Source organism: Kryptolebias marmoratus, linkage group LG16 (genome assembly GCF_001649575.2).
Source record: "Kryptolebias marmoratus isolate JLee-2015 linkage group LG16, ASM164957v2, whole genome shotgun sequence".
Taxonomy (NCBI): Eukaryota; Metazoa; Chordata; class Actinopteri; order Cyprinodontiformes; family Rivulidae; genus Kryptolebias; species Kryptolebias marmoratus.
The window spans coordinates 8,319,392-8,346,942 of NC_051445.1; the positions used below are offsets into that span (position 1 = coordinate 8,319,392).

The 27,551-nt window shown below is 39.0% G+C and overlaps 2 protein-coding genes across 3 annotated transcripts in view; both read right to left on the bottom strand.

The window, feature by feature from the left end:
* tomm40 (translocase of outer mitochondrial membrane 40 homolog (yeast)) overlaps window positions 1-3,212 on the bottom strand; it is a 6,509-nt gene extending 3,297 nt beyond the window's left edge. Inside the window, exons 1-5 of one of the 2 annotated variants that reach the window (XM_017415285.3) lie at window positions 3,088-3,212; window positions 2,198-2,430; window positions 1,865-2,025; window positions 1,401-1,502; window positions 1,194-1,299 (exon numbers count right to left, since the gene is read on the bottom strand). In XM_017415285.3, the coding sequence (XP_017270774.1) occupies window positions 1,194-1,299; window positions 1,401-1,502; window positions 1,865-2,025; window positions 2,198-2,411 (583 nt within the window). In that variant the 5' untranslated portion in view covers window positions 2,412-2,430; window positions 3,088-3,212. Of the gene's footprint in view, window positions 1-1,193; window positions 1,300-1,400; window positions 1,503-1,864; window positions 2,026-2,197; window positions 2,431-3,087 lie in introns of those variants that run through there. The other variant, XM_037980080.1, reaches the window with a different exon arrangement.
* Window positions 3,213-3,903: 691 nt separating this feature from the next.
* Window positions 3,904-22,424, bottom strand: bcl3 (BCL3 transcription coactivator). The gene is made up of 9 exons (XM_017415514.3): window positions 21,555-22,424; window positions 20,456-20,555; window positions 13,873-13,981; window positions 7,555-7,756; window positions 6,095-6,183; window positions 5,919-5,996; window positions 5,373-5,540; window positions 4,796-4,895; window positions 3,904-4,702 (listed from the first exon to the last, which is right to left on the bottom strand). Exons 1-9 carry the CDS (start codon window positions 22,114-22,116, stop codon window positions 4,587-4,589), a joined length of 1,524 nt encoding a protein of 507 aa, XP_017271003.1. The 5' UTR covers window positions 22,117-22,424; the 3' UTR covers window positions 3,904-4,586.
* Between the last annotated feature and the right edge of the window lie 5,127 nt (window positions 22,425-27,551).

Genomic DNA, 27,551 nt, shown 5'->3' on the forward strand with positions numbered 1-27,551 from the left:
CAAAATTAAACGAAATAAACATTTGAAATATATGAGTTTGTATGTAATGTATGAATATAATATACAAGTTTCACTTTTTAAATGGAATTACTGAAATCAATCTACTTTTTCATGATATTCTAATTTTATGACCAGCACCTGTACAATTAATAAAACCACATGAGTGAACTAATTCTCACTAGAACCTTAAATCCAGTGTATTCAAAACAGGCTCTTACTGTCTCACCTTCTCTAATTGCTACTTCTAAACCAACTCTGATGATAATTTCCTCATCTTGTCAGCTACTTGGAAGTCTGTTATTTTTCCCTAAAATACAGAATAAAGAAAGGTCATTAGCTGTGCTACAATCTTTGAAAATAAAAGATCGCTGATACGTTTTCTGTGCAGATGGGCTGTCGTAGCAAGCCTGGAATTTTCAGAGGAGTGAGATGGTTGTTAATCATGGAGTGCAGGCGCCCTCTTACTGCAGGTTTTGGTGCAGTCAGCTAAATGTCTTTAAAAGGTGCTGGTTACTTGTTAAGGTGAGCTCACTGAGCTGCGACTGTTGGGAAACTAGTTGGTAAATCAAGCTTGTAAATCTAATCTTCATGGTGCACATTATTTGATTGCCTACCGCCACCCACCTGAGCAGCCACCCCCAAGTTTGTGATTTAATTTGCTGGAGAACACTTTTGAAATTAAAATAGTCAGATTCTGACCAGTTTTTATTAATTCATCACTATGGTTTTTAGACCTGGGCATTTTCATCAGATGTTTTCTGTCAGATTAGAGCCCCCAAGCAGGAAATAAAATACAGCTCGAGCGCTCTTGAGAGAAGCTGGAGGCGTCTACAGTTCAGACAGGTTGGAGAAGCTTGAGACTCCCTCATGAATAACTCTTTGTAGCCCAGTGAGATTACACCTTTACAGAAATCATTCGTTTTGGAAATAGTTCTTTCGATAGTATCCAAACAGTTAATGTATCTCCAATAATTCAAGATTTCTTTTCAGACCACATCTGCTGCTTGATCCTTCTGAAAAAGGGAAACGTCTTTTCCCATCAACAAAAGCTGAAACGTCTGACTGTAACAAATAAGAAGCTATTCGCCACATCAGTTTGTTTTCAGGTGAAACTTATAAATCTGTGTACTTATAAATCAGTTATGCTACATCAGACTTTTACTTTTAACAAACATTTTTTCCCAAAATCATACCAGATCCAACGAGTACATCTGGATTTCCCAGTGTCACAGCTGTGGTGAAGTCCCGACCACGATATTCCATGTCACACTGCCAGTTCACAAACTTATGCTGCTGAGTCTACAATGAATGAAAAGAAAAAGAGATTAAATACCAATGATAATGTTTGCAATAAGGTAAACACAGATCAAATCTCAAATCCCTTTGCATATTTAACGTACCTGAATGGCTATTTTGGAGCGTAAAGCATTTGTGAGCTGATGGATGATCTGTGCATTTAGACTGCCAGTGTTGTCCATGTCCCCAACCATGACTGGAAATGACTAGGAAAAGAAAACATGCCATTTTCAGACATTAAATGTCTGCTAAAAAGAAAAAATTGGTAAACAGTTTTGAACTATAAATCTTTATGACCATTATTCTAAAGATTGTTGTTGGTGTCTGTCGATTGTTTGTGGTGTAAAGCAAAATTTAAATTGTGTAAATTCAGTACTTTTAAACCCTAAAAAAGTTAATTGAATAATGTATAATAAACTAAGTACAGTATAACTGTATACATTTGTTCAAACAATAAATATTATTAGATAATATACATCCCTCAGTCACGATCAAGAAGATTTTTTGTCCAACACTATGTGCATTGTTTTAAGAGAGTTAAGAAGAAAAGCCGGGAAACAAGATTTACCTCTGCTGGTCCAGTTTGTTTACTGCCAACATATGTGGCACCAAATCGATATCCAGAATCACCCAGGGTGCTGAGGGTAATAGTATGGCTGACCTGGAAGTGGTTACTTAGACCTTTGTTAACCACTAACCGTACCCCTTCCATCTGGAGAGGGAACACCTCTATAAAAAAAAGAAAAAAACAGAGGAAAGATTTTTTTTACTCAACTCTGCTTCTTTAAATTCATTATAATAAATGTATAGGTACATCAAAATGATTGCCTAAAAGTTAAATATCAATAAGTAACTCAGTGAAAAACTTACATATTTACATTTCAACCCCTGAGCTGCTCACCTTTACATTTCCGATGGCACTCCTCATATGTGCCTGGGTTTTGGAGCGAGGAATCTGCATCTGCTGACTGCTGTCCAGATTCAGACGGAGGGACGGAAGACACTGAGGGCATAGTGAACCCAGGAGGGACCGACACCAAACCTGGAACCCCCTGACCACCTCCAGCTGCAGCTGGGGCTGGGCTGGGTGAGGCAGCAGCTAACACACTGCCCATACTCTGACACTGTTAGAGACTGGGACACACACAGACAGTGGACCACAAGGCCGGGATATCAACTTACAGTTTCAGTAGGAACTTGGTTATAACACAAAAAATACTGCTGATCAACCACATGAAAAAGTACTTAAGAAGTGGTGATTAGCATATACTGATTTGTATGATCTAACAGATTTGGTTAATAAAATCAAGGTATTTTTTAATATTCTCCAACACTATACATGCAATACACATTAACTGTTATTCATTTAACAAGGATGGGACTAACAACTAACCAAGCCACATGAAAGCTCTGTCCTAGCAGAGATAGTAAATAAGGCTATTTGTAATTTAAGGCCTAGTTTAGTCAGATTCTCTCTGTACAGTGCATCTTAGTAGCAACAACAAATATCAAACTACAGCTTGTGGCTTTTCTAAAGAGACCACATTTAGGGATAAGCATGCAGCCAAGAAAACTATCTGCTAGCTGCAGTTAATCTATGAGCGCTAATGTAAGCTAACGGGGTTAGTGGGTTAGCTAGCTAGCTAGGTAGCCATGTGGACTCGACCACGAGACCAGTTCCTCTGAATCTGACACAAACGATAATTAAAAATACTAAAGGTGGCAAGATGGCATGATTAGCGACCCATGTTTTATAAAGTCCATATGCAGTATTTTGGTTTCGCTACTCACGGAGTCGGTTAGGGTCCAGGGGGTAGTTCAACACCGGTAAAGTTCACGACAACGTCTGCGACCGTAGTTCTCAAGCGCCCGCCCATTTCCCGCAACACAGCCGCGGATTGGCTGAAGACCGTATGATGTCAACGATCATTGGCTGAAATGAGAGCCGGGAAGTCTCCATCCTGATGACGTAGGAGGAGATTCATTCGCTGCACATTAGATTATTTCAGGTTCTCGCTGAATGACATTCCAAGGGTACGCCTAGTTTCGGGGCCTTCAAATAAGTTTATTGATTGAGTTACAAAACCTATAATATCGCCTTTATGATTAATGTATATCAAGTGTGTGAGTTTTTATTGTAACTTTAAGTCAGGATAAGAAATTCTATAGCCTACTTTGAAATTGTATTTGAACACAAAATGTGCACATTATAAACCATGAATATCTTTTTTTATAAAGCTAGCACGTGTTCTTAACAAACTAACATTTGAGAATGTCATTTAGTTGTTTGAAGACCACTGCTCTAAAGAATGCTGGCTCTTTTTTGGGGAGCATTTGGTTGAAAGTTGAAATGAGTCCTGTCTGCCATCCTGACTTGATTTATTTCTGGTTTGTTCAAACCAATCACTGGAGAAGGGTTTACTGTTCTTCAGTAGCAATGGGCTGAACATGTTCACTGGCTCTTCACGTTCTGTTGTATTTGCATTGTATTCCATACAAATAACATTCAGTATTTAAAATTTAAAACATTTTTCTAAATGTTTATATTTGTGCGTCTTGAAACAGTGGAATTGTAATTGAAATGTTGAAACACAGTGGAAACAATAAGGCTTCAAAAAGGTTTAAAATGTTGAACAATCTTTATATAAACATTCTACTTCTTATGAAAGTGGTACAAAAAGACATACACATAAGCACACCAACAAACATAGTACCATTATAAGATTCTTTAAATATAAAATAGAGGGAATTTGCCTCTTCAGAGTAAGAAATAGTATATACAAAAAAATACTGGAACTAATAATTAAACTTTGACTGTCCATGTACCCTAGGGGTGAAGACAATGCAAACATCCACTGTTCAAGTAAGGTCAGGAAGGTTTGTTGCATAAACGCCCTCTCATTTCCTCTTATATACAGTATATATCAAAAATGAAGGTAAAGTGGCAAGAATTACAGATATGTACAAGTAATCTCATAAATGTCTCTTACAATTCACTCTGTTTACATACAATAGAATGTATAAGTTGATACTGACATTCATAAGCAGAAATCCATTCAATCACTGCAGCTGCTTGGTTCTCCAATTTTCTCGTCTTCAGTACAAAAGTGTCCAAAACAGCAGCTGCATGATTAGAGATGCAGAAGGACCGACCTCATTTCAGCCCAGTTCAGTTTAGTTTGTTGGGTATAGTCTGCCCTCTTATTGGACCAGCCTTCCCATAAATGTTCTGAGTTTGATGCTTTGGTGTGAGGAGGTAGTTGCAAATTCCACCAGCGAATGACAGAGAATTAGTAAAATGGAAACTGTGCAGTTGGAGTTTTTGGAGAATGGGACACGCTATGATAAAGGCTGTGCGGCGTTGTTGAAGGTGAAGATCCATGACTTTGGCTGGAGGATGGTGACCCTAAAGAACAACAAAGGGTACAAATGAGGAAATTATATTTGTGTGTGTGGGACTGTGACTCGCTGTATGTGAACTTGGGGGAAACGTTCTTACCGTTTTCCATATAGCTGTTCCCATGTGGTGAAACTGAGATGCTGTATTGGTCTTGAGCTCTGATCTGTTTGGAGCCTCTTCCACGTAACACATCTGCGATCTACAAAGGATTTACAATAAATTTTGTGAAACATCTAAAATGACTGTCATTACAATGTGCTTTAATAAACCTGTTAAGCAAGATAATACTGGTGTTGGACACGGTGTAATATTCACATTTGGCCTCTAGAGGGAGGAACAGACTCACTATGACCTACGTCTGACTCACTGGTTCTTCCTGGTGTCCTAATCTAAGTTGAGTCAATTAGGTTTTGCAATTGTTTGTCTTTTAACTTTGGCAAGTGGATGGGATTTTCCATTTTAAGATTATTCTGTGCAATGAAAGTCTGGACTATCATAATGAAGTCATTTAAAGACAATTTTGGTAATCTCTTTGGGATTTTCTGCTTTCCTAAATGGAATTTTCTTGAACCAGTAATGCACATCAGCAAAACAGAATGAAGCAAAACTGTGAGAAAATGATTTCAGGAAGTTCTTTTCAATATGTTTTTTTTTAAATTTATTTTAATTTCCTTACTTTTTTGTTTTTGGCTACCATCACTGGGGTGTCATTGTGGTAATTCTTGAGGCTGCTATCAGCTCCACTCTTCAGCAGCAGCCGCACAGTGTCCACCTGGCCTCGGCCACAGGCGATGTGCAGAGCTGTGTTCCCACTGTACGACTGGCTGTTTACATCGCATCCGTTCTGAGAAAGAAACAGAGGATTGTGATTCAAAATGAAACCTATAACAGATCCAGTTAAACATAAAAAGTCAAATCAAAAATATTGCTGTGGTCAGGATGAGTTACATTAGAAAGAGATAAAGTGGTTGCTTTCAAAGGAAAGAGGATGAAAACAAAAAAAATTCTCTCTTTGAATAGCTCAGCTGCAAAACTCTGAAGATGATAAAGGTAATCTGTGAATATTTTGCACGTTCTTCGAAGACCTTATCTATTTGCTAAAAGAAAAATATAAACTCTGATGACCTTAAAAGAGAAAACTAGTCTTTTTGAACAGAGCTGAGTCACAAACTCTCTCTCTCTCTCTCCCCATTTTTCCTCCCTGCCCACACGACCTGATTACCTCAATGAGGAAGTGGACCATATCTCCATTATTGCTCTCCACAGCGTGCATGAGAGGACTCTGGCCACTCTTGATATCCTGAAAAGAAAATAAGGACAAAAAGTTAAAAAATAAAGTAGTAAATGTCAACTTTGTGATGCTGCGTAACTCTCAGACTCTGTGGAGCAAAGACTGACCATAGCATTGATGTCAGCTCCTGCTTCCAGCAGCATTTTAGCCAAATCCTGATGTCCTTGTAGCACTGCCAAATGAAGAGGACTCAAACCTGAAAACAACAAGAAAAAAAAAACAAAAAAAAAACACGGTTTATATTGATGCTTCACGAACAAACATTTCACAAATATCTTCAAATGTATAATTTACAGTTTTAGTTGCACACACACACAAAAATAAAAAAAAAACTTTGTAAAAAGATAATAACACAACTTGAAAATATAACAGTGGTGGTAATGAACTTAATTGCCAAGGATGCTCAAAAAAGATAATAGGTGAACCCTGTTCCGTGTCAAGACAACGCTCATTCTGGAAAGTACGAGGCTTGAGGTTATCTACTGCACCTATAGACTTGTAACTTTCACACTAACACGGTCTTCTGGGCTGTGTGAAGATTTGACACTGAGACTCGACAAGAACATCAAAATACAAAGAAAGGAAATGTTCTTATCCCACCTACACACTCCCAAACAGTTCAACCCCCACCTGAACACGGGTTTACAGTTTCCATATCCCCTAACCAACTGCTATGCACTGCTGAGGCCACTGTGGTTACATCATTCATTTCAATGTACATGCTTTATGTTCTTTAGTGTTGAAATTTTCAAGAATCTACAGCACAGTTTCCAAATATGCTGGTGGTGCTTGGGCTTGTTGTATAAAGTCAAAATTAAAAACAGAGTGCAAAATTAAAACCAATTAAACTTCAAATGAACTTTTCAAGTTTTAAGGAGAAAGACAGCATATCTTAACATACAAAATAACACCCAGTGAAACATCCCATAACTTATTAGGTTAACTATAACGAGTCCAAAAAGTGACTCGCCACACAAAAAGAGCAATCCAGAGAAACTGAGACTTTCAAAATAAAAGATCAACTAAAAGAACTTACTATTCTGTGAAAATTTACATAGAAAAATAGGAATAATATTTCTTGACATGTACATATCACTGATAAAAAGATTCACATATAATGTAAAAAGGAAACATGGGCAAAGAATAAGCCAAAACATGGCTGTCAAAAGCAATGAAATAAAAATACACAAGCCTACTGTGAAAGCCATTGCTCTGAAGGGAAAAAGATGTGTTGTGTTTGACAAAACAAAATTGGAAATTCCTTTTTTAAAACTGGCATAGTGACCTGTAAGCAGGAGAAGCTATTTGCCTTCCTAATGCACAGAGGAAAAGTCAGCAACATTTACATTAGAGTAAAACTGTGCTGCAATTCAGTTCTTGATTTATTTTAAAAAAAAAAACTTCCCTTATTTTAGCGATTTCATATCAAACAGAAAGACTGTTAGTAAAACGTCTGAATGCTGAACTGGCCGGTCTGCAGCTCATATATGTGAATAAATGTGAATACATCTGGAAAATAATGAAACAAACAAAAAAGGGTGGGGGGTGGTTTTTTCTGCACACTTACCCTCAAAGTTTCTGATCTCCAGACATGAGGAGAATGAGGGGAAAGCAAGCAGTACAAACAGGCAGCCATGCTGATCATATTCACAGCTAAGATGGAGCGCTGTTTGGCCATGACGGTCCAGGACAGAAGGGTCAGCTCCCGCTCTCAGCAGGACATCCACCATGTGTGCTTGTTTGGTTATCACTGCCAGATGAAGGGGCGTCTGAAGGAGGATGAAAAATGAAAGTTTAGATAAACCAATGTATTCAGGTACATAACAAAACAGTAAAAATGCAACATGCAGCGTCTCAGAATAGTTATTTTTCTCTACTTTGCGGCACACACTTCCAGACACTGATGTTCTCAGGCGTCATTTTCTTAAAGTGACAAGTTTCTTCTTTTAAATTTGACAGTTTGTTTTATATCTACATGACATTACTTTCAAACATGTATCTACTGTCCTTGTTTTCTTAAAAAATGCCCATATAACTATTATTTTATTTTAAATATCTGTAAAAATGACTCAGTTTTGACTTATTAAAACATTAAATACATGCAGTTGATAAGATAAGTGTCTAAACTAAACAATGTCTCTTCCGTGTCGTAGAGGTATTGTTTTGGTACCCAAAAGTTAGATAAAAATTGAAAAAAAAATGGTCAAATAAAGAAAGACTTAACAGATCTTGTGTCAGAGCCATAGATTTAATATAAATTTTGCATATAAGGACAAAGTCAATGAAATTCTGCACAGAAATGGGTAAAGGGGAATGTTTTTAATAGAACCAAGCATTGTTTTTCTATTTCTTGGTTCTATTCAGCAAAGCTATTTTCAGCTTCATTCTCTTGACACTGACGGGATCAAATTTAGATCTGTCTCCTTTGCCAGTAAACATGCTGTCATGCAACAATATGAGCAATACAAATGGTATCTCTAATTAGCATTGGAAATTGAATTGCTAAAACAAGCGAGAGTCTCGTTCCAGACATGCTCCGATTCACGAGCGAAGGTGAATATCGTCTGTGAACAATCAGCGATCTGCCGTGTATCACCGTTACTGTTAGAAGCATAGCTCGAATGGAACATTGACTGAGGCTGGACCAAAAGATATCAGCTCAGTTATGTGGCAAAAACTACAACTAAAGAACAAAAAGTACGGAACCACCCTGCACCATATAGTACCATTTAATGAAAAGGCCTTTTTGGCATTCTGTAGCCAAAACAATGAGCAACAAACATGATAGAACAGGAACCTCAACATTTTGGTCAGCAGTAGTTAATATCAGCAGATAAAAGCCTTACTAACAACCAAAAGGGGAATCCCCTCTTGTTTGTCTTTACAGCCAGCAGATGCAGCTGTTGCGTTCATGTGAGGTTTATTTAGAAAAACAAGAGTTTATATTAGGTTCACATCAGGAATGCAGAGCATGGTCCCAGACACAGTGGTAATTTGGCCGGACAGATTATTCCAGTCTCTTTTTAGCATTCACAAACACAATTAGCCTATGCATATAATTCACAGCTGTGAGCAACTGAATAAAGACTGTCTGTCAGGTGACATGTTTGCACCACATTTCACAAAACAAATATCCTCAGTGACAATCCTATTATGGGAGTAATTTAAGACAAGGAGGCTGGCTGCCGTGAAAGGAGAAGCTGAAGTTACATTTTGTTTTCTCCGAAAAAAAATCCCCAGAATGTTCATCTCAGTAAGGTCAGCATAAATCATCTTGAAAATTATGTCACATGAGGCTAAGGAGGGGACGGACCACCAGGTGTTTAAAATTACGCAAGGATCAGTGGGTCATGAAGGGAAGTTTTCTAATCTGGGCGATTTGGCTGCTATTCATGTTGTTCAAAAATGAAGCAACCAGGAACAGATTGTAGCGCAATGTTTCACTTTTACTGTGTTATAATTGTGTTTGTGTGTGTGTGTGTGTTTGTGAGTGTGTGTGTGCTGACAGTTTGTTCCAGTAAAGTCTATAAAAAAAACTTGAACAGTGAGAGCCAATTTGTGGAATTCCTCCATTGTGTCAATGCAAGTGTTTTTCCCTTTAGCTTCCCTGAATCCTATGACTCACACATGTGCACACACACACACACACACACCATCCAGCTTCCTTTGACGTTTACTTAATTTGAGCTTCATATGACCATAATTAATTTTCAAACAATGTACAGTATAACAGTCGACAGCGATTGTTGTTGTATTTTCAAACATACTGTCCTTTCGACTTCCTGGACTTTAGAATGGCTTATTGGCTGTCAAGCATATAAAAATACTATTCACCAAAACTATATTTAGCAACTGTTCAGTCATCTTTCACTGTAACATTAAATTGATTAATTTGCAACAGCTTTACTGACATTTTGTAAACAGCAGCAACATTCTGTAAAGCATTCTGTAATCACAAGGCCTGTTGTTTTACTGTAATTATGCATAATGAGCATGCACAAGAAGGTATGCCATGACAAAGAACACTTTCTGAGAAAAAGTAATGCCACCCTTCCACAAACATTACTGCTTCATCACAAAATCTGTATATCATACTGTGATCCCTAGTGCTCAAACTAAGAAAATGCATTTCTCTTTAGATAATTTAAATGACACGGCAGCATGAAGAGTATTATCTTTTATTTATTTATATATATGTTTTCCAAATCTTATGAATTCAAGAAATAAGCAAGACAAATAACAAAAGGAGATTGTTCTGCTTGGTGTCAAATCAGTCGTGGATGACCTGAGAGAATTAACAACTTTTTCATGTCTTCCCTTTAAAATGCTTTAAAAACTTTGCGATGACTTTGATCAATGCTAGTAGTTTGCTAGTCTGTTAGCTGATAAAAAGTGCAGTTTAACTTACCAATTCAAAGTTACAGAGACTGCAAAAGAAAATACATTTTAAAAAATGAAGAGGCTATGGTTTTACCTTCTGTTGTGAATATTGTGTTAATGAATGCATGTTGCCCTCCAACATCGACTTGTGAGAGAGTGACACTGCAAAAGGCCGGATGTAACACAGCTGCAGGAGATGCAACTTTCCAGTTCTTAAAAGGTTCAGACTCCTAAGAGGAGATAAGCTACTCCTGACTGCATCCAACAGTTTTATAATTGGGCCCACAGGGGTGAAACAAAGTTCGGGAAACAATCATTAACCTCATTGTAAAGTTAGTTGGGCTTAAAAATGAGCTGCGAGGGACTGCCCCCACAGACAACTCTGTGCTGTTGTACTGACTTGTTTCCTTGCCGCAGGTAAATGAATATATTCAAATCCATTGACTCTGTCATTATTCTTTATGCCTATATTTTTATTCTTTAAATTTATTTAACATTTGCTTACAAAACACTGGAGATATTTCTAACATTTTGTCAGACTAATAATTTAGAACCTGTAGCAATAAATTTGCTGGTTTTTTGAAAGTTTTTTTAATTTCTCACATATATCAAACATGTAATTCTGTTAGAATTTAATTGGTTTTATAGGCTTTTAAATGTTTTTCCAATCAACACTACCCCTCCCTTCCTCGGTTTCTCACTACCCTTCACAGCAATAATGCAATTCTCGGTCACTGAGTGATTCCCAGAACAAGACATCCCCATTTACTCTGAAGCCTTTTATGGCCTTTAAAAAATACTCTTCAGAGTTGGCAGTTTCAGGCTTTGGCTTCCTGTAAAAAATTCAGAGTGACAAAACAAAATCCAGCATTGATAAGAGACAGTTTAGAAAAGGAGTAAAGGGAAAGTCAGGGTAGGGAGCCGAGAGGAATGAGGAAAACGGAAGTGTCAGAGGGTAGTCCAGGGGGAAGACAGGATAGCAAGGGAAAATCCCTTCTCTTTCCCTGGAGTATATTTTCATTTACAGGCATTCCTGCAAAATGAGTTGATCAACATGAATGAGATGAAAAGATAAGAAGAGCAGAGATTTATGGGCATGAAAAATAGCTTGAGGCCCTAGGCAGTGCCCAACACACAGGGAGGTGGAATGCAACAGAAGAAAAGAAAGGTTTTTTTTTTTTTCAGTGAGCACAGAAGGGTGAAGCCAGTGCTGTTGCACAAATAAATAGCACACAATCTTATGTCAGTGTTGTTGACAGTTATTCTGATAGCATCAGTCAGTTTGTCAGTTTTGGTTAAAGTCTCAAAAAGATGTACGCAGTGTGAGATATATAAAAAAAAAAAAAAGCCACACACAATAGTGAGACAGTGAGGCTGACAGATAGAGAAGCACGCGGAGCAAGGGAAAGTCCCTGTAAACTACCCTATGAACCTCAGAGCAAGGTATGTTGAGAAACAGCCCAAAGCAAAGCAGGCGGGGAGGGGTCATGGTCATGTGACTTCTCGGAACAAGGATACTAAAGCACACATAAACACACATGGACGTTTCGATTGTGCACGCGCATGCACACACGCTTGCACTCAAAAAAAAAAAAAAGAAAAAAGCATGCCAACAAGCAGGTTGTGCATTAAAAGCAAATTTTACTCTATAATTTGAACCACATGCAAGACAATAGGTGTAGAACACATAGCTGATTAAAAGACAAATGCATAAATCATCCGAGACAGCTGTAGTGTCTGCAGGGCTAAGAATTTCAGTCATCAAACCCCAACAATCTAAGCACAACACAATCAGCTGTCACAACAATAGCAAAAAGTAGACCATGTGTTTCTGTAGGCACACTGATAGCATGACCGGCGTGGGAGTATCAAACAGCTGTCTCCTAACCAGCGTAGTGGAAGACAAATCATGAGCTGACACTTGCACTATTGTTCAACAACTGTACTGATAGTAACACTCTGTCAAAAAGTTCCACATACAAAACCACAGAAACTAAGGATTTGTCATCAATATTGGGAAAACAAAACAACCCTGTTGTTTAATTTCTGTCTTTGGGAAGTTGGTCAATGCTGGAAAATGTGTCCAAGTTTGTTTAGTAACTTTTATGTTTTGAAAAGTAAAAACTTCCCTGGCCTCATTTAGATAAGTGTGTTCTTTATGCCTGGTATTCAGTCAAAACCACACAATCTGGTAGGCAAATGACTGCGATGGGACTTGTGCCTGTAAATCTCCCCTTCTGGTTATAATTGCGTATGACATACGGTGTGTGTGTGTGTGTGTGTGAGAGAGAGAGAGAGAGAGAGAGAGAGGGAGAGAGAGAGTCTGTTGCGTGCAAGCATTTTCATAGACAGGGCAGACACAGGATATCACAAAACCTATGTTGTCAAGCCTCAGCGATAAGGAAAAAGAACAACTGATGATAGCAGCAGCATTATTTCTGGTAAGCATGCCTGCAGCGTCCTGTGTGGTGTGAAACCCCAGCCTTGAAAACTACAGCTCTGCACAGCTCAGGTGCTTTTTCAGTTGAAGGATGAAAAAGAGACAGCTGCCAGAGAGCAGATAAGCAGGGCAATGAGGTTAAGACAACAAAAGAGGGTAGAATGTGGAAGTGTTGGGTCAAAACCAGTGGTTGGGACAACCCTGGATTAGGAAACACTTGCATTCCTTGTGCACATTCCAGTAAAGATATTATATCTTACATGTCTCATGAGGTTAGTAAGTAGGGAGTTGAAGAATAACAAGACTATTAAATGTGTCATCTCTATAAAAGCATTGGGCCTATGTTTAAATTTAGGTCAGTGCCAACATCCCAAACACATCAAGAGTCTATACTTCAGAAGAAAAGCACAACTATCTGCTGGAAAATAAAATGTGATTAGTCAGACTCGTCACGTTTTTTTTTTTTTCACTGACTATAAGGACATGAAATAACCTGTGAGTGCAAGGTCCAAAAAGGTTAATGGGAGTCACTCTTTGTACATTTTTATTCATCTTGGCAGTCTTTTCTTTCACAACGTGCTACACCCTACATGCAAACCCAGAAAAATCCCTTGCCATAGGGAAATTGAATGCTAAAAAATTGTGCACAAAATAAAACAGAACACTGGAAAGCACACACAGCCCTTCCCAGAATGCACATGGCTTTACTTTTTGGCAAGTACAGGTAGAGAAACCAGGAAAGGTAAATTCCACTCCATGTGCCTCAGCCACCATGACTGTAATAGTGTTAAATAACAGTGTAAGGGAACGAGGAAACCAAGGCATTTCCTCTTTAATTGTCTTTCACGTTGCTGCTGTCAGAGGGTTGAAGCAGATTAATGGGTTACATGCTGATGTTGGGGTAGAAATCCCCCAATAAGTTTGATCTTATTTCACCATGTTCTGTTCACTTTAAATCAGAGCTCTTTTTTATTAAAGTATACAAGACATCTGTGTGTGTACATTGATTTAAAAGTCATGACCTGCATATTTTAGGATGTGCCATAATCTTGACATTTGCTTCACCTGACGGAGATTGTTGTAGATATCAAGGCCTCTGCGAGCCCACAGCAACAGTTCGATGAGTTTGCAGACCATGGACATTTCCCCCTGCACCACAGCTATATGGAGAGCTCTGCAAGGGAAACAAACACAAAGACGTTTACTCATGTAATAAAAGAAGGATAAAATACTGCAATTTACAGGGCATTGAACTGGGTCACAGCCCTGATGGCCAGGTTGTTGGCTCAAGAAGAGAATTAAAAATGTGAAATGTCTAACTGCTGTATGAGGATGCACTGCATAGTTGATGGTAGGAGATTAGCTCAAGTAGCATAAATAGTATTAAGGCTAATTTAACAGGCATAGGTGAAATGAGTATGACTTGATGATGCACATAGAAAAAGATTAATACAACAAAAGCCAGTAGAGAGGCAGAGTAAGAGTAACACAAACTAGCATGGTTATATATAATATTTTGGTGTGCATACATTGCAAATAACTCAAAGCACATTGAGCATATTGATCATGAGTCAATTTCTGTAAAGATGTAATGTCAACGGTTGATTGCATGTCAGCATTTTGTAGACAAATGTTTTATTCACTGCACTTGTGACTCCAATAAAGCTTATGATACAGTTGTAAAACTTCTTTGTTGTGAAGCTTAAAGTTGCCTTGCATAAAGTACTTTGCAGCATAGGTTTCAAAAACTATTAATAATGAAAAGCCCAGCATTTTTTGAAGAAATGCCTACTGCCCACTGCCTTTCATGCCAGAGTTTTAGACTAAGATCATCTTGTGTTGAGAGATGACAAAGTTGTAGCAATTTTTTTGATAAACTTTGAAAATAAAATTATGTGCAATTTCATGCAATATCGAAAGCTGTCACCCCATGTGTTGGGAATGAGCCTCAGCTACAACTGCACCAAATTGTAACTCAAAGTCTGTAAAACTGTCTGAGTTTTAGCCATTTTTGTGTTAGTTGGTTCATACTGAAGTAGGCCTCACATTTTTCACAGTTGTTATTTAGCTATCAATGAAATAATATGGTGAAACTTTCATAGCTAAAGACAATTAAATACTTTAGGGCCTTGTCATGATTTGTCATGACAGGACCACAACAACAGCTACTCCACCACACTATAATCAAGTAAAGGTTGAGTTGCATTCTCATGGGGAACTGAACCACTGAATTTAAAGAAACACAGCAAGTATTCTCTCTCTCTCTCTTTGGACTTCAGCTTCATGGTGAAAATTACTAATAAGCAAAGAAAATTGTTGCTTGATCAGAGGCAGAAAATACTTCTTGATCTAAACTCTCCTTTTGACAGTTGTACCATGAATACACAGGCTTGACTCATGACTCTTATCGCACACCCTTATCGTGACGAAAGGGGAAACCACAATATGTGGTCTATACGCAAGGCAAAAGAACAAACACAGTCCAGAGTTCAAGACAGGGGAGGGAGGAAAGTGAGCGAGGGGAGGGCATGCTGTCAAAATCAGTATACCAGAAATTTTTTTTTTTTTTCATTTTTCTTTCTCATACTATCAGAAGAAGCAGGTTCCAGTAAGAGCCAGATTTGTTTTCATGTCACATCCTGTTGTCAGTGAGAAGAGCAGCATAGATTCTCCTCTGTCTTACTTGATGTGTTCTGAAAATCTAGCCAAAAGGCTGCTTGGTTTCTTACAGGGGCTTTCTGCAGGTTTGCACAGTCAGCTTTATCCAAAGGATAAGCCATCATCAACAGTACAATGCACACTGCAACAGGAAACAGTGAAACTTCTTGATAATAAGTTAAAAGTACCCTTTTACAAAATATAAGGTCTGAAAATAGGTTCAGATGCACTTGCAACACTTCCTGTAAGTGATAAATTTCACTAACATGAAGTCATCAAAGATCTATTTAACTTTTTGTCTTTGAAAAAAAATATTTTTTTTACAAAAAAGTTGTCTCTAAAAATAAAATAAGGTTTTGACCTTTGCTAGTTGCGGGAAATAAAAGAAAAGCCACACTTTGCTGTTTATGTTCAACTATTAATAAATTCATCCAAATGAGAGCTAAAGTGTGTGCACACTTTAAATGTACTTAATTAATTCACGTGTTTAAGCAGACATCGACTTTACTCAATAGAATCAATGTAAAAAATGAAAAGTTACAGAGTCAGGGAGAATTGGAAATCCAATTGCAGAAAGCAGTCTGATGATTTGCTCCTGATTTCAAAGTGAAAAGCAGAACTTTTGTGTGCTGAGTGTAAATGACGGTTCTTTCCTCAACAGATCCCTGTTCCTGTAAGTGACCTCAGCACTGTAAAAAAAAAAAAAAAAAAACATAAAAAAAACCTCTGTATCAGCAGCAGTGACCCGGTCAAAAAAATAAAAAATAAAAAAAGATTACAGTTTCTCACACAGTCCTGGCCAGTCATGTCCCAGCATACTGGCATCAAACAGAGTGACAGGCTGTTTAGTTATGACTCAAGCAGAGATTTACTGTATCATTCTGTGCCTGGTGGAGAGTGTTGCAAAAAGTGATGCTCTGGTGCACAAAAACAAATGCCAGCTGCAGCTTGACCTGGTGAATAAATACTGCATCTGAACTTAGCGCAGACCAAAAAAACTGAGCTTCCTAAAAGCCTGAAGTCATCCTGAACTTCCTGCTACACCCTGTTATATCTGCATCAGTCTCTCTCTTTTTCTCTTAAGATGAAACTGTACTGTTTCTCCTTCCTAGAAGTGGGGCAAACCATAGCCTGAGATAACCCCAGACACAGCGGTGCTGACGCAGGCAGGAGTCCCAAACCTTGAAGACAGGCCTAATGTGTGTGAAAGAGTGAGAAAAAGAGAAGAAAAGGCTGAGAAAAAGAGAGAGAGAGAAGGCTGAGAGAAACGGCAGCAAGTGTGTGGTATCCTGTTTGGTATGAAGGGTGAAGGTGCAGCCAGACAGCCTGATGAGACTGAGGTCTGACATGTCCTGTGGTCTGAGGACCAGCTGAGCAATGACGTGATGTGTCAGTTCATGTGAACAGGAAGCTGACAGTCCAGTTAATAAGAAAGGCTGAAATAATGTATAACTTGTTGTGCTTGTCAAAACAACTCCCAGAGCATTTTTTTATGTAGTAAACAAGTCTGATAGGGAAGTAGAAGTCATACAGTAACACATTAGATTTTGGAGTTCCAACAAATATATTGATTGCATTAATAAGCAACTATGGGTTGGCCTTGGAACTCCTTTATGCAATTTATGAAATGATATTGTATATGCTACGTAAAACTGGTTACATTTATTGTTTCCAGTGATTACAGAACAGTCTCGGTCAATATTGAATTAGGTTTACTATCATAGATGAGGGCCGTTGGATGGTTAAATAAAAAAAAAAACTGTTTGGAAGAGTGAAATGTCTTATAGGGAGACACATTTGCCCCATAAAACACTGACTTTAAGAACTTGTTGTTGTCTAACTTGTTGTTGTCTAAGTAAAATTAGTCAACTCATAATTCAATGAACAAACATTATAAGCTAACTTTACTGTCATGAGGAATGTACAATAGGTTTAAGAGCATAATAACTATAAAGCACCAACAAAGATGGCTGTAGCCACAATGACTTGATCCACCAATACTAACAGACTACCATATTGAGCTAATAACGCCCCTCCCCCACACCCACCTGAAGCCAATGATATGCAAGAGGTTGTTGTCATGCTGAAACACCAACAAAGTGTATTAACAGAAGTACAGGGATTCAGATGAGTTTTATCTGCAATTTACTTTTCTCTGAGTTTGATGGCCCTGAAATTGAGGAGCTAAAAACATGGAGGAGCCTAGGCCAGCTGACACGCAACAATATTGTCAGAAATTGAGAGTAGTGAACAACTTTGACCCCTGCAAAGATGTGCATGTCATAAAATGAACAAACAATCCAAATCAACTGGTGCTGATTTTGTATCCTAATATCAATTCAAGCCAGGACACAAGTGAATACCTTAAGGCATACAAAAGTCTCCAGTTCTACAATCATTACATCTTTGCTTGGCTGCAGGAAGCTGACATCATTGTGACAAATGGTTATCACACATTAACAGCCAGGGTAAGAGCGCTGTAAACAAGTAAACTACTGAAAAAATGAGATTTTTTTTTCATCTATTTCACGATATACAACACATTTCACATTTCATTATGAAATAAAGGCTTGTTTTTGATCATCTGTCTGACCAAGATTTGTCTGCCATTGTTGCCATCTCTGCTTGAACAACTCCTGTGTTTGTTCTCATTCTGAAATAATAATTTTGATTTCTATCAGTTCTGTCTCTGCAAAGTTTGCCATTACATTTAAATTAGACTAAACGCTCTATGTGTTCTCGTTGTCCTTTATGTTTATCCACTATAGCTGGTCTTCCAATATGGCAAGAAGACCGTAGAGCAGGATGTGACATCAACATGGAGCAGCTTGTAGATGGTTTCCCACAAAGAGGTAGAGGAGTTATTGTACTAGGCATTGTATAAGGACAAACTCAAGTAAAACTATCTCAAAACTGAGCTTGAGGTGCAGTATTTGAGAAAATGTAGTTCTTTTTTCTTCCTGCATTTTTTGGAGTTCTGGGTACTGAGTTTTAAAGCTTATGAGTTTCTAATTCTTATAAACACCAACTATAATATGTTCATGCTATTGAAGATATATCAAATTCCTATTTGGAATTTTTAATCCATACTTTTCATCTGTTACTTCCACACAGAATTAATGCATAAAAATAATGACAGAAATTAAGTCATTCAGTGAGCTCATTTTAAACTCAAAGTGCTGCTAAACTAACATTCTGTTGGATTTATTGTGCAGGTAAGTTGACTGGAAGCATAACATTTGTTTGTATAGTTTAATCAAGATACCTGTGTGCCACAAGTGCGAATGGCAGCCTGACACACATGAGAAAAGAAGAGAGAGAAAGAGAGAGAGAGGGAGAGAGAGGGGGGAGAGAGAGCGATGAAGCTGATAGAAAGAAAGCGGTAAATGAGGAAGTGGAGAGCGGATGTTTGGGTTTTTTGAGCCCATTCATTTAAAAACACAGAGAAGAAAAGAGAGAGAGGCATAGACACCTGAGAAAAACCACAATCATGTTAAAAAACTGAGCTCTCACTGGTTTTCCCGAAACTAAAGGGGCTCATTGACGTAAGAGCAGGCGTGAACACGATCACTCACATTATGCATACACGCACGCACACGTACACACTCACACAGATACAGTGTGAACAAAAAGGAGAAGGGGGATGAGAATGTTTCTGCAGAATTCACACAAAGATTTATACAACCACAAAGCAACAAGTACTGTAAGTGTACAAAGCTAACCACCGACTTCATTACACTGGCTTGCCTGCAAGTTGGATAATGTTCTTCTAGACACTTCAAAGAAAAGTCAAATGTGAAATGTTCACTAAAAAACATATAAGAGAAAAAAATGACAGATATTTGAATGTTAAAATAGATGAAAAAGGTTTCGTCATTGACGTTTTGAGTCAAGGTAAAGCAAAACAAAATGTATCACTATTTTCTTACTGCAAAGGTGTCTATATTGGGCAGTCAGTTTGTTATGGGGCTCACGACTCTTTAAATGTTGGTCATCACGAGTTTGTTTTGAGTGGATGCAAATGAAGCTGATTCCTTCTGAAACTCACACATCAAAGTCTTGTTTAACTCTTGGACATGCTCTGTTTTCAGTCACATGACTGTGCACGAGTGTGAGTCCATGTGCCCTTGTGTCAGTCTGTCAGTTTAGCTGGTGTGTGGGAAGGTGTTGAACTGGCTCAAAAAGTCAAGTTCAACCAGGCGTTAAAAGTTAGAATTTGCATTCATGTGGTCTTGAGAATGATTGTCTTGTAAATAGTAACATTCCTAACACACACACACACACACACACACACACCTTTGGAGGCTAGTCAACAGGCAGTTATAGACTGATCAACCTACCATACCACACTCACATGCAATTTCTTCTCAGACTAGCAGCTCGGCCCTAAAGTTTCCAGTCTTGTGTTTCTAATTACATCTGCAGAGGCATTAGGTGAATTGTACATAATTAACATGAACTTAATTTCCCTCACAGGTACTCGCTCTACATTCTAACTGTACAGAGCGAGGTGAGTCATGGAGATCAAAACAAATAAACTGAGATGACACTCCAAACATCTCACAACCAGGTTGTGCAACGTCACATGTTCTGTTCATGAGGTTAAAATTATCATTTGAATCCGTTTTGCTACTCTGACAGTGTTAAACTATAAGGGTTAAAATTATTTATAGTGCTTAACCAAAAAAATAACTTTTGTCTCCACGTACAAACATACAAGCAGGGTCTGAGGGCCTCAATTAGCTGGAAAGCTTGTGAATATTTACAAATGTGATGAAATTACAGACCTGTTTATTGTTTCAACATTCAATATGACCCGCCATCTGACTAAAATTCTAAGATTATGAAAATCCATGACGTGGATGAATCATGGTACTATTTTGAGTTGAATACATGAAAAGCATCACCTTTATCACACATCACATTTATTTAACACATCAAACCGGCACCAGGACTTCCAATCTCAGTTATTCTGAATGCATCAACATACGTGTCTCCGTCTTCATCCTGACGTGTAGCCAGAGCAATTCCAGCCAGCAGGTGCTCCGTTTGCTCCGAGACTGGAGGCATGTAGTACACTGGGTAATGACCTGAGCAGAAAGGAGGAAAAAAACAGTGAAAGAGACATCAAAGATAGGAGACAAAAAGAGAAAAAGAATAATCAAAGACTAGTCATTTTTTGTAATAAGGAAATGTGCAGCTGCTGTACGTATGTGATGTGTGCACACATAGTATTCAGTAATGAGTTGACCCAGAAAGCTAGACTTCTGTCACTGAGCATGAATGGCTGCAGAAAAGCTGAGTGGACACTTTCTCAGCACAAGCTGCTGCATCGATGACTCCACTGCATCTTCAGCATGTGATGTGATGTGATTTGACCCACAAGGGAGCAAATTCTGTGAGGTTAAAGGTACTCACAGCAAAGTATGAAATTAAACACAGAAAAGTTATTCTTAACTATCTATATTAAATGGTGAAGTCTGAAGGAGTTTACTCCAGCAGTTTTCCCAGAAATATTGATATGTGGTTCTGAAATGCGGGCACACAGTCAATGTAAACAAAGCCCATTTATAATCAACACTGCCAGACTTCTCAATCCCAAATGGCTCTTCCAGGAACGCTGCCATAGTTGACCTGTTTTCACTGACTTTGGTAGGTAAACAAACGCAAGTGGTAGTTGGCATCCAGGCGCAAATTTAGCGTTTAGGGACACGTTAACCATCAATGTGAGAAAATAAATTGTGCAGAGTTTGATTTTACGTTATGATTTTTTTGCCTGCTCTTTATGACATTGCAGTGAGTACTTTTAAAGTCAAATCATGGACACAGATGATAATTTAAAGACCATAACAGTAAACTGTGACCTTACTTATGAGAGCTTATATGAGCTCTGTTTGCTCCCAAAGTGTGTCAGTGGACTGATTTTTTCTTTACCAAAATAATAAACTTTTTGTAGGACATTTCGCTCTTCAGAGCTGCAGATTACACCTGCAACAAAGTTTAGTATAGCCCACATTGCTTGTTACAGCCATTTAAAAGTTAAATGGGGGAAAAGAAAAGAAAAGGAAATAGTGTCAATAAGTGCTTACCATAGTTAAGAATGGGAAAAAAGCAGCAGGGATATCCCTCTGGACCCTGCCCTGCCTCTTCAGCCCTTTTCAGGGTCACTGGTGCGACTCCAACCTTGCTTTCATCCGCAGCTTTCTCCAAACGAGCAGCCGAACCCCCCCGAACCGCGAGCTCCTTCTCCTCTGCCGGGGAGGAGCGCGTTTCGCTCACGGACGGAGCCGGTGCCGGTGCCAGTGCCGGTGCCGGTGCCGGTGCCGGCTTCTGGCTCTCGTGCTCGAGCGGAATCGGACGCTTCCTAAAGGGAAGGTTTGAGGAAGACGCGTCTGCCGGCCGTTTGCGAGTCCCGCTGCTCTCTGAGCCCGGCGCGGCTCGGTTCGGGGAGCAGCGGCTCTCTGAGCTGTCCGTGCCCGTGCCCGTGCTCGCGGGAGGCGCGGGCGAACCGCCTGTGCCCCCAATGTCCTTGGCGCAGAAGTTGAAGTCCGGAGTCTCGGACCTCCTACGCTCGCGCGCAGTGGTGCTAAGATCCAGCGGTGCAGCGGCAACCGACTGGTGGTCAACGTTCATGGTAATGATCCTCGGCATCAACTGGAGAGGTTTCAGGTGGCAGCGCGACTTGTTCCGAGGAGATTAAAGTTGAATCAGGCGAACCAAAGCGCCAAGCTGTGCGTAATTCCCATCTCTGCTTAAAAACAAATATATTGGGCAACGATCAAACTAAACCATCGCCCTCTTTTCTCTTTTTTTAATGAATGGTGTAATTCAGATAAGCGTTCGAACTAATAAGCTCGTGCAAATGAAAATCAAAAAGCAGAAACTTGGCGCAGACATAGATGTTTGGATCCCAACGCACCTCAGTGAACGAGCTGCGCCGGCGCTCATCTGCTTTTAATGAACGCCAGTTTGACACTTGACGGCACTTTCACTTTAAATCGAAACTGTGTGATCGAAGCTCTTAATTACAGAGAGTCAGGCAGGAAAAGAGTTGAACAGCGCTCTGAATTCGTGGTAATTTCTTTTTGCATTTTCTACTTGTTTGACATATCTCGTCTGTTTTGCATTGCAGGTTCAAAGTACCCATACAAGTGAAATTCGCTAGAATTAAAGGCAGGTACAGGTCGGTGCTGAGTGCTGAGAGAGAGAGAAAAAAGGTGAGACCAGTGCAAGAAAACAGAACAAGAAAGCCTTTCAAAAGGTAAAATGATGACTCTGTGGAGCTATAGAATAATAAAGTACATTGTTAAAGTTTGCACACACTGATGGGTGCCATATTTGTCATTTCAAAGCCATCAGACTGCAAATTTACACCCTTCCAAACGAATTTGGACATATTTTTCTGTACTTATAACAGTTTGAACTTGTTTTCACTAATCAAAAGATGAACTTCCTTTTGGAATTTTTGCACAACCTTTTTATGCTGCCTACAACAATTTGAATTTACTGTTTTGTATTTTATCACATGTTTTCACGAGAGCAGCACTGATCACACTACTTCCACTTCTGATCTAAAGTGTTCTGAAATCTCTTCTGAACAGACAATAATTTCCTAGTTGTAGTACATTAAAACGGTTCTGTTCTGCAAACAATATGCAGTGTTTAAATAATATTCTGGACTTCCATGTTCCATGTTGGAAGGGAGGCGCCGACAGATTGCTAAACCTCAGATTTAGGAGGAGCAGTGTGGCTTCCATTCAGTGGACCTGATCTTCACCCTTGTGGGGTTGCTAAGGGGGTCAGGGGAGTTTGATTCTCCAGTCTACATGTATTTTGCAGATCTGGAGAAGGCTTATGACCATGTTCCTTTAGGCATTCTGTGGGGTGTGCTGCGGGAGAATGGGATGTTTGGGTTGCTTCTAAGGGATATTCAGTCCCTGTATAACCAAAGCAGGAACTGTGTCCGCATTCTTGGCACAAAGTCAACCTCAATCTCGATGCAGGTTGGACTCCACCAGGGCTGTCTGTTGTCTCCAATCCTGTTTGTGGTGTTCATGGACAGGATCTCAAGGCACAGTCGAGGAGAGGAGTGTGTCCACTTAGGGGAACCAGAGGGTCTCGTCTCTGCTTTTTGAGGATGATGTGGTTCTGTTGGCGTCTTCAGACCATGACCTTCAGCGTGCACTGGTGTGGTTTGCAGCCGAGTGTGAAGCAGTTGGGATGAGAGTCAGCTTCTCTAAGTCTGAGGCCATGGTTCTCAACCGGAAACAGGTGGAATGCTCCCTCCTGGTCGGGAATGAGTCTCTGCCTCACATGGAGAAGTTCAAGTATCTGGGAGTCTTGTTCATGAGTGATGGTAGGATGGAGCGGGAGATGGATCGACAGATCAGGGCCTCATCTGCAGTAATGAGGGCATTGCTTTGATCAGTTGTGGTAAAGAAAGAGTTGAGTTAAAAGGCAAAACTCTCAATTTACTGGTCCATCTACTTTCCAACCATCACCTACAGTCATGAAGTTTGGATCATGACAGAAAGAACAAGATCCCGGATACAAGTGGCTGAAATGAGCTTCCTCCGTAGGGCAGCCAGGCTCAGCCTTAGAGAAAAGGTGAGGTGCTTCAACATCCAGGGGGAGCTCAGAGTAGAGCCGCTGCTTCTTCGCATCAAAAGGACTCAGGTGAGGTGGTTCAGGCATCTGATTAGGATGGACGCCTGCCTTTGGAGGTTTTTTGGGCATGTCCAATTGGAAAGAGACCTCGGGGCAGACCCAGAACATGCTGGAGGGATTATGTATCCTCTCTGGTCTGGGAACATTTTGGGATTCCCCAAGAGGAGCTGGAGAGTGTCGCTGGGGAGAGGGAGGTCTGAGTTTCTCTTCAGATAAGCAGTAGAAATCATATGGATAAATATTTCATGTTATGCTCATAATTTTGTGAATAAACTTCAGGCAGGAGCTTTTTCTTTATTCAAGACTTCTGGAACATATTACAAGATGCATGTCAGAGCTTAGATTGGTTTTGTCTGTTGGTGACATCACCAGACTGCAAACTCAGAGCAGTCATAAACAAGCAGAACAAAAGACCCTGTCTAATGTGACGCATCAAACTCTTATTTTATTGCTGTCCTGCTTGGGCTCATTCAATCTGATTATTAAAGTCTGAACGCAGCCTTGCAAATAACTCACAGAACCAAAAGTAAAGTGTTCTCTCCTTGTCTTTAAACTGATCCTTCACTCCACCCTCACCACCAAGGTTCTGATTACCTGGGTCAATTTGGGACTTTCCTCTTTCCACTGAAGTGTGGAGTGGGCAACGGAAAATCAAGCTTGGTGTCTAAAGTCCCTAAAACTACCTAGAGCTGCATAAACAGACCATGCAGCTGTCGAGGCAGTCAAGCATTATAATCTTATCAGCAAAAGGTGTAATTACTTATTAAAAATACATTCGTTTTTTGTTTATTTGTTTTGGTTTTTTTACAGCTGTCCTACTCCAGCACCTACAGTTAGAACAGTTTACTGCAAAATGAGACGCTGACTGATGATTTTAAACAAAATTGTACCATAAGTTAAAATAAAGCCTTATCATTCCAAATTTAAATTTAAAGGCTCAGTATTCTCAAAGTACAGTCTTCCACAAAAACATAGATTATTTAGACACATGGAAGGAAATGAGGCCCCCTTGTGTAGAGACAGTGAAATGCAAACCAGCTCTCAAATTACAGCATGATTAAATGACTTTCAAAATGAACATTGAATAAAAAAATAATCCCAGTTCGGATCTCTGGGAAGTCTTCTCTGCTGTTCAGAGGTTCGAATATTTACTTTGAGCTCCTGGTGGTGAGAATCTCTCTGCTGCAAGCTCAGCCGTCTGTCTTTGGGTCAGAATATTCAACGCCATATTTTGCAAATACACATGAACTTTTGAGCTTAACTAAGTTAAATGGTTAAGGTGAGACCTATGATATAAATGCCTAAAATAAAGAGAGAAGAGGAAACAAGATTGGATGTGCATTTTTTAAGTTAATGTCTCCCCCTTGTGGATGGATGAGCAGAAGATTGTTTTCAAATTTTAATAACATAATGTATGTTTTAGGAGATTTGTTACAAATGTTACCATAATGCTTTTGTGTTAATATTACTACATTTTTATTTGAAATGGACATATTTTTGCTGGTAAAGTGTTTTATTCCAAACTAAGAAGCCTTTAATCTTTTAAGTTGATTTTTTTTTTCATTAAAAAAATAACCCTAGCTACAGTTAGATATGTGTCTGTGCTAATTTGTCTCAGGAAAAAGGAATATTAACTTGTAAGCCATCTTTGATGATAGGTTAGCAGATAAAACTGATCAAATATCTGCTATTACTGAACAAATAAAAAATCATTACATAACAGTCAGAGTTAAAGAATCATTCGAATGATTAACGTGCATGTTAGGCTGCCTTCAGGCCCAGGCCTGTCTTGAAAAAGACATCTGTGATCTCAGTGGTATTTGCCTGGTTGAATAAAGGTTAATAAAATAAATTAACAAGTCTGTCTAAAGTGACATGCACTAAAAAAGTTGTAAAACACCAGTACTTTATTTATATGTCTCTTACAAGGATCCAGACTTTTTTAAATCTTTTAAAGTAGTCTTGATCAGTAGTTCTTCAGCCTCTCTGAGGTCTTGCATATCTTTTTTTTTTAGACTGATTATTTTTAACTAATTTTCTGTCTAGTCTTTGTACTTGACCATGACAGCATATTGTTCAGTATGTACTAAAAATGAGTGAAGTGGTCAAGTAGAGAATAAAAGAAGTGTCAGGTCTGCAGCAGATGAACGGTATCTGAAAGTGAACAGTATCTGTGCAGGATGTCGGCGCGGTGGTTCGAGGCTGTAGATTTAACACCAGGCTGAGGTGCATGGGTTTTTTTTTTTTTTTTTTTCTCCAGGCGGCCTTGTGATGGACTGGTGATCGGATGTACCCCACCTCTTGCCAAATGACTGCTGGTGCTAGTCACCAGCTCCCCCGCAGCCCTGCACACAGAGAGCAGGTAAAGAAAATGCATGACAGCAATGTCTTAGAAAAAATAAAATAAAATAAAAATCAGTGAATATCTGAGACAGAATGTGAGTCATGCATCATCCATCAGTTCATCATCTACTTCATGCCAAGTTTTATTTAATAGCTCCTTGGCAAACACTTTATTGATACTAAAACGTAGTTTTATGTATGTTAAACTGTGTTATCTTTGGTGTTTTCCATCAATTCAACTAAGGAAACGGGAACAATTCAAGTCTTTATGACAAGCTGCTGGTTACAAAGTGCAAGTACAATTTAAACTTGTTTTTTTTTTTGCAAAGTTGTCTGTTGTGTTGACCTCTTCAGGTTAGGAAGCTATTAAGTGGCTGAATGTATTATAGGTCAAAGTTACATGGTTTATCAAACAAACAAACAAAAATGGCTCAAGAAAAAATGAAGGAATAAACAGACAAAGTCCAAAGAAAAAACTTTGAAAGACCTTCAAAAAGCCTGCGTTAATAAAATGAACAATGACTCGGGATTTTTGCACGGTGCTGTATGTGTCTAACTGAATTCTACTGCAATCAATTTTAATTTGAATAACAAACACCAGCCTCATGATGGTGCTAGAGGAAAAGCTGGCATTTACTGAAAGTGATTTGGACAACGTGAGAATCTGTACTCTAAAATATTCTAATCAATGCAAAATTTTAAAACATATTGACTCAAGCATAGAACCTGATGACAAAGCAGCAGATCTTAAAAGAGTTTATGTCAAGCTTTTATGAAATGCCTTATGAACTCATTTATCTTCACCAGTAAAATGTTTCCTGCTGACATGCCAATGAAGATGATGGTACTGTGACTTTTTATTTCACTTCACAAGAATCCCGTCCGACACCAAGTCTCCTTCCCGGCAGGAAACGAGATTTTACGATTGCTGACTGATTTGTACTTATTTTCATTCTAGTGTTCAGTTCTGAGTACACACCTCCCTGTCTTCTACTTCCCTCCCATCTCTCTCTCTCTCTCTCTCTCTCTCTCTCTCTTCTTGCCTGCCTGAGTAGCAGAGCAAAGAAAACAAACCT